We start from the raw sequence: 8,205 nt of genomic DNA on the forward strand, positions 1-8,205 counted from the left end.
CTTGCCACTGAGGTGGGCACTCCTGATACAGCCCAAACTGTCTCATCACTCTGTGCGGCTGGTGGTATTCAACAAGCCACATGCATATGAGTGGGCAGCGCATACGCCAGAACCGCGCCTCCTCCGTGCACTTGTGGTTGAGGTCAGTCATCGCCGCGCCAATACGGTAGTAGGTACCATATGGCTCCCAATCCACCTGTAGCATACAAATATTTCAGAATTTAGAACATGCCAATAGAATTTATGAAAACTAGGATTGCAAAAGAGTGATCGGTTACCTGCTCAGCGGTAAGAGTGTCCAACTCCTCAGTGTAGTGCATGTACATGATCTTGGGATCGCTCGACATCTCGGAGACATTGTCCCAAAGGTATGCCCAAGTGGGCTCCCGATCAAGATTGTTCCGGTGATGAGGCCATGGCCTCACGTTTAGTATCCTGGGCTGCCCAACTGAGGCGGTCCCAGATCCATACGGAAAGTAGGAGCAAGCTTCCACCAATACCGTCGCTCCCAGTCCTGCGACAAGCTTCGTCCAACTGCGTACATAAGACATTTCGTTAGTACTTTGTCTAGCACACTACTATAGAAGAATAGTACATACAACAAATCATCACCTGCCGATAGAGGTAGGCAAGTGCCGCTGTTCCCCAACTCCACCGGTGCTCCAACACCGTAAGCGCCTTGAGCCAACACCAATGGGCCAGCTTCCCACCACTGTCAGCAAAGAGAGTCCTCGAAATCATGTACCATAAGTACACGCGGGTGTACGTCCTGAGAGTGTCCCTGTTGGCCCCTTCCGGGCATTGTCCAAAGTTAAGCCTAATCCAAGAGAAAGTTGCGCTGGCGGGAGCTCTCTTATTTGGATCTGCTGGCGCCGGAGGAGCCATGCCAATAAGGTCCTCCATCTGTCGGCGCCACCCATCAGAAATTGTGTTCATACACAGTGGCTCACCCTGAATAGGAAGTCCAAGGATCATGGAAACAACCTGAAGAGTAGGGGTCATCTCGCCGGCCCTCAAGTGGAAGGTGTGCGTCTCCGGCCTCCACCGGTCGACAAGGGCGGTGAGTGCCGCGGCGTTCATGTTCGGCCCCCCACGGCTTACAAGCGATATGAACGGGAGAAGACCGGTAGGCTCGATGAACTCCGTGTACCTCTCGTCATACGCTATATCCACTGTGCCATGGTAACGAATCTTCAAAGGGTGAAGATCCGTTGTGTTCTCCGTCATATGAAAAGTCCGGTGATCCCTGTCATACTCTTGATCTAGAAGCCACACCATCCTACATGTTTACACAAATACACCATATTATGAGCCATTCCTAACAAATATGAGCAACACATACATGAGAATATATCCAAATAATCCATCACACATACATCACATACATACATATACATACATATCTAGGGATAAAAAGCATATTATGAGCCATTCCTAACAAATATGAGTTATTCCATCACAAATATGAGTTATTCCATCACAAATCATGGTCATATGTAACACAAATATGGATACATACATATCTAGGTTTCCTTCACATACACATTCATGAAATTTGATGTCTAGGGTTCCTCCACAAATCTAGGATACATACATATCTAGTGTTCCTACACATACACATTCAACACATACATAGCCATTTCAACACATACATAGCAATTTCGAATCTAGTTTCCATGTCTAGGGTTCATGTACAAATCTAGCAAGATCTATGAAATTAGTGGATGAATGTGAAGGATTCGAAGGGGATTACCTTGAGGAATGGATGGGGAACAGATTGGCCGGACAGATCTGATGATTTGGTGGTGGATTTGGTGGGGGGAGGGGGAGGAGGAGAAACCGCCGGCCGCCTTGGAGTCTTGAAGAAACAGAGAAGAGAGAAGAAGAAGAGGGTCGGGCTGGGGGCGGCTCGGGTGCCACACTTAAGTGGATGTGTGGCGTCCTTCCGAGCGGCGCCACAGTTTCACAGTGTGGCGCCGATGGGAGCGGCGCCACACATGTTGCCACGTCGGATCGGCGCACCAGCTCAGCGTCGAGGGCGCCACGTCGGCTGGGAGAGTGGCGCCGGCAGGACGGGCGCCACACTGGCATATGTGGCGCCATGGGAGGGGCGCCACATAAAAGGGTTAGATGGGTGAAATAGTTTGGCCGGAGGGTCAGTTTGTGCTTTTCTTTCACTTTTGGGTTATTTCTGTGTAAATCGCCCAAATTCTATCTCCAAGGTTTGTTAAAAAAAAACAGCTGTAAACTCACCCTTTTTTGGCATGTGGATGGCGGCCAGAATGTTTCTAGTTTGGATATTATCCAGAATGGTCAGAGTTTCAAGCATGGGATTGTAAGCGGCTAGGAACTAGCATTCACGAAGGCCAATATACAACTTCGTATCATATGTGTTATCACAAATGTGATACTATCGGTGAGGTGCTGAGAACATCCCACCTAACGTGATGTCCGCACATGATTTAGCTGGGCCTGCCTTGCGGCATGTCATGCCCTTCAAGGGTTGATTGCAATGTTACATTTGTCGCGAGGTCACGATGAATTTTAATAGAATATGCATGTGAGTGGAAAAAATTTGTGATAGAACACTCAAAAACGTAATTAACAATAACAAACAAATTTGAAACATGGAAATACAATGTACTTGGTATGTTTGCAAAGGTGTCATCATAACTAAGCATAACTTTGCAAACCTCAACTATCATTTAAGCTCAAAGTGTTGCTTTTTAATCATCACAAAAATGACGATTAAACATCTGCTCTACCAGTGTAAGTTCACCCATGCAATTTGGTCAGTCAAGCAACCCGAATCAAACTTGTACGCACTTCGTAGTGTTACAAAAGATAATTGGCAATTGGTCACCAGGCATTGGTCACAGGATAAGAATCCTCATTTAGGTGGAACTATTAATCGTGATTTGGCCGCTATGCATATAGAAACTACGATGTTCGAAAGAAGAAAAAAAGCATCTCCTTTAATTACAAGGTATCTACAAACATGGGCATATTTGTGGTCCACCAGGAACACCACCAGCTTTCACTAGTACAAAAACCATTGTCGATGAGGGTTGTATCTAACGGGCTCTAAGGGCGTGTTTGGTTGCCTGGGTCCGATTTGGATACCACTGCGGCAATGAGATGGAACGCACTGCGCGTTGCATACGAGCTCTGGGCCAGAAAAATCATGTTGTTTGGTAGCTCGTGAAGCCATTTTCTGCACCGGAGAGGGAAGACAACCCATATTGTTTGGGTGCCTGCACATATGCCTTTCTGCCCTGGTGGTGCAACACACACCTTGTTTGGTTGCAGACATGAGCGTGTTGTGGTAACCCTTTCTGTTTGAGTGGTGAGGTTACCCAGTAGTGCTAACTGAATAACAACATATTCAACAACATTTAGTTCATCGAAAGGTGCTGGTAATAGACAGCAAGTAGTTACCCTACTAGGTGATGCATCACGAGTAAAGAAACTATACTTCGTGATGCATCACAAGTTTATCACACGAGGGGTTAGTATATACCACCTGAAACAAGTTCATCATTAGAGACCGGGGATCATGTTGGAAGTAAGTCCTAGCTAAAGGAGGGATAGGAGACCACCTCCCAAAATCAGCAGATCATGATCATCATCAAGAGGATGATGAAGAAGGAAGCAGAAGCACTAAGCAGGAAAATGCTTGTGTAGCCAGGTCCTAAGCCATGTCCTCCTCTCCGATGCCTATAGCTGACGGTACTCGGCATACTCTTCTTTGTCATCTGCAATGAAGTTGAGTGCCCTGACCAGCAAGTGAGGTTGGTACAGCTGCTCCTTGCAGGAAAACTGGGGCGTGAAGATTGTCTTCATCTGAGCATAGTTCGTGATCAGGTTGTTGACGTACTCACGATGCTTCGGGTAGCACTACAATTCAGACAGAACAATTATAAGGGAGGATGACAATGACATAATGTAAGATCAAGAAAGGAACTCCATGAAGCTTATTACCTTCACGTACTCTTGCATCCTCTCTTCATCACCAAGATAGAAGTAGCAACCATGTTCGCTCCACTGGAGAGTGTGATCGGAATTGATCTTGCTTATGACGCTCCACTTGGTCCTCCACTTCCTGATGTGGTTGTAGACCTGAAGAGTGCTCATATGTATGCCAGCGAATGCAAGAGCATCATCAGCTACCTTCCTCATATGTACCTCTTTGAATCCAAGGTTAAACGAGCTCAACTAAGCGGTTCAGCATAAACTGGGACATCTTTGGTTGCCAAACCATGGCACGTTTGTGTGCAAACAGGGAATCATAAGCATTGATAGATGGAGTAGAAAGATCAGGGGAGCCCGTTGGAATGATCGCCTAAATGACAAGTACCATAAACATAACTAAGCATTAGCATTAGCACATCAATGAACTACCATATTCACATCCGTAAGCATTATCACATCAATGAACTACCACATTCACATCCGTAAGCATTTGCACATCAATAAACCACCATAAGCTACAACCACAAAATAAAGAACCTACTTATAGTCAGAGGATCCACACACGGCACCGAGATCGGGGAAGAAAGAGACCTTGGCGCAGAAGCAGGCAACACAACCGTCCCCGTGCTAGAGTCATATCCAACCTGGACCGACGATGAAGGAATGGTCTACAATGGGGGCTCTCAGATCTCCCTGCGTACCTACAAGTTCTAATAGATCTAAGGCAAGGGTTTGCATAAGCATACGACAACCAGAGTGATCGACGCAGAGGAAGAAGACGACAAGCTGTGGCCTGTCACCGCTGCCACAACCACCGTCGCCGCTACCAGGCTCGTCAACCTTGCGGGTGATGACGAGCCGGCCATGTCGCTAGATCTTGAAGTGTGGATGAGCTCGAAATGGGGGGGAATGGGGGATTTGGAATTTGCGGTGAGTGAGCCGCCCCTATATACGGTGGTGAAATTTTGAGGGCGGTGACCGAATTCACCCCGCCGATTTTTCGCCGTTCCCCTCGAGCTCGCGCCATCTCCCCTCTGTGGCTCTGCGGGAACGCGGCGTTGTCGCTTTTTGTAGAGACGAGGGTGGCTCGCCAGAAACGGACGAATCAGGCGTTCCTCCTAGGCATGCCCAGGAGTGCTTTAAGAACCGTGTTGTGCAACAACCACTAGTAGAAAAAGGGCATATAATCCCGGTTGGTAAGGGCCTTTAGTCCCGGTTTTGGAACCGTCGAGAAAATGATATTTAGTCCCGGTTTGTAACACGAACCAGTACTAAAGGTTATTTCGTTAATTTTTTAATCCATTTTGTTATGCCCAATTATTTTTCGCTCCTTTCTTTTTCCTATTTTTTCAGAATTTCTAGTATTTTAGTTATTTAACTAGTTTAGTCTCTAACTACACTTAATCTCTAACTACGCTTAATATCTAGTCAAATTACTTACCCGTGGTCCAACTTCCTGCTCGGTCACCCATACTCCCACTACTCTAGCACTAGCACGCTTAACTTCTAAGTTCCTTTCCCGTCCCGCTTCGCACGCATGTTGTGATACTAGTATCATATCAATCCTATTAAAATGTTGGTCGATGTCACACTTATTTATTGTTCGAATTCCAAATAATTATTTAAATAAACAAAACTAATGAAGTAATAACATGTTGTGATAATTGTATTATAATTTTATTTTTTTATAAATATTAATTTTTTTAATTTGTATTATAATTGTTGTTTAATATTAATTTTTTTAGTAATTTGTTTGCCAAACTTTGAAAATGTGAAAATCTAAAAAATTGGCTAACTTTATGGTTAAGTAATAGTAATCTTTATGCATGATGAAATTATTAATTTAAATTTTTTTAAAAATATAAAATCCTGAATTTCTGGAAAAAACTAAAATCTTCCTGCTTTTATATTTTTATTTGGAATTTTGAGAATCTAAAAATTGGCTAACCGGGTAAACCCCGGTGCATTCGGATGTAACTTGTTCCCACGATGATTTTGATATATTATACGTTTTTTTTCGATGTCGTATACAAAAGTTAATGCGGTTTTACCATTTTTCAAACTTTTTTTGCAAAAAAAGTGAAAATTCAAATTTGTTAATTTTCCCTAATAGTAGGTTGCATAACATACAAGAATCTGAAAACATTTCATTTTTAAAATTTTCTATCATTTTCTTTTTTATTTTACAGTGTTAAAAAGGCGATCCACGGAGGGGGGGGGGGTGGAGGTGCGTGGGGTGCCAAAAAAAAATCCAAAACCCCTTTAGTCCCGGTTGGTAATACGAACGGGGACTAAAGGTGGTGAGGTCGTGATGCGTGTAATTGACACGTCCGTTGGGAACCCCAAGAGGAAGGTGTGATGCGCACAGCGGCAAGTTTCCCTCAGTTAGAAACCAAGGTTTAATCGAACCAGTAGGAGTCAAGAAGCACGTTGAAGGTTGATGGCGGCGGGATGTAGTGCGGCGCAACACCAGAGATTCCGGCGCCAACGTGGAACCTCGCACAACACAACCAAAGTACTTTGCCCCAACGAAACAGTGAGGTTGTCAATCTCACCGGCTTGCTGTAACAAAGGGTTAACCGTATTGTGTGGAAAATGATTGTTTGCAAGAAAACAGTAAGGAACAAGTATTGCAGCAGATTTGTATTTCAGTATAAAAGAATGGACCGGGGTCCACAGTTCACTAGAGGTGTCTCTCCCATAAGATAAAAGCATGTTGGGTGAACAAATTACAGTCGGGCAATTGACAAATAGAGAGGGCATAACAATGCACATACATGTCATGATAAGTACAAGTGAGATTAATTGGGCATTACGACAAAGTACATAGACCGCCATCCAACCGCATCTATGCCTAAAAAGTCCACCTTCGGGTTATCATCCGAACCCCTTCCAGTATTAAGTTGCAAAGCAACAGACAATTGCATTAAGTATGGTGCGTAATGTAATCAACAACTACATCCTTAGACATAGCATCAATGTTTTATCCCTAGTGGCAACAAGCACAACACAACCTTAGAACTTTCACGTCACTCGTCCCGTGTATCAATGCGAGGCATGAACCCACTATCGAGCATAAATACTCCCTCTTGGAGTTACTAGCATCAACTTGGCCAGAGCCTCTACTAATAACGGAGAGCATGCAAGATCATAAACAACACATAGGTAATAACTTGATAATTAACATAACATGGTATTCTCTATCCATCGGATCCCGACAAACACAACATATAGCATTACAGTATAGATGATCTTGATCATGTTAGGCAGCTCACAAGATCCAACAATGAAGCACAATGAGGAGAAGACAACCATCTAGCTACTGCTATGGACCCATAGTCCAGGGGTGAACTACTCACTCATCACTCCGGAGGCGACCATGACGGTGAAGAGTCCTCCGGGAGATGAATCCCCTCTCCAGCAGGGTGCCGGAGGAGATCTCCAGAATCTCCCGAGATGGGATTGGCGGCGGCGGCGTATCTGGAAGGTTTTCCGTATCGTGGTTCTTCGTATCGGGGGTTTCGCGACGGAGGCTATAAGTAGGCGGAAGGGCAGAGTCGGAGGGCTGACGAGGGGCCCACACCATAGGACGGAGCGGGCCCCCCTCTGGCCGCGCGGCCCTATGGTGGCGGCGCCTCGTCGCCCCACTTCGTATCACTTTCGGTCTTCTGGAAGCTTCGTGGCAAAATAGGACCCTGGGCGTTGATTTCGTCCAATTCCGAGAATATTTCGTTACTAGGATTTCTGAAACCAAAAACAGCAGAAAACAACAACTGGCTCGTCGGCATCTTGTTAATAGGTTAGTTCCAGAAAATGCACGAATATGACATAAAGTGTGCATAAAACATGTAGATATCATCAATAATGTGGCATGGAACATAAGAAATTATCGATACGTCGGAGACGTATCAGCATCCCCAAGCTTAGTTCTGCTCGTCCCGAGCGAGTAAAACGATAACAAAGATAATTTCTGAAGTGACATGCCATCATAACCTTGATCATACTATTTGTAAACATATGTAATGAATGCAGCGATCAAAACAATGGTAATGACATGAGTAAACAAGTGAATCATAAAGCAAAGACTTTTCATGAATAGTACTTCAAGACAAGCATCAATAAGTCTTGCATAAGAGTTAACTCATAAAGCAATAAATCAAATTAAAGGTATTGAAGCAACACAAAGGAAGATTAAGTTTCAGCGGTTGCTTTCAACTTGTAACATGTATATCT

At 44.5% G+C, this 8,205-nt stretch overlaps 1 protein-coding gene across 1 annotated transcript; it reads right to left on the minus strand.

The window, feature by feature from the left end:
- Positions 1-606: 606 nt before the first annotated feature.
- Positions 607-1,278, minus strand: LOC124654833 (protein MAIN-LIKE 1-like; the record flags this gene model as incomplete). The annotated part of the gene is made up of 1 exon (XM_047193819.1): positions 607-1,278. A coding segment is annotated over one exon (672 nt), but the record flags the coding sequence as incomplete, so codon positions are not given.
- Positions 1,279-8,205: the final 6,927 nt, after the last annotated feature.

This window comes from Lolium rigidum, chromosome 5 (genome assembly GCF_022539505.1).
Source record: "Lolium rigidum isolate FL_2022 chromosome 5, APGP_CSIRO_Lrig_0.1, whole genome shotgun sequence".
Classification (NCBI taxonomy): Eukaryota; Viridiplantae; Streptophyta; class Magnoliopsida; order Poales; family Poaceae; genus Lolium; species Lolium rigidum.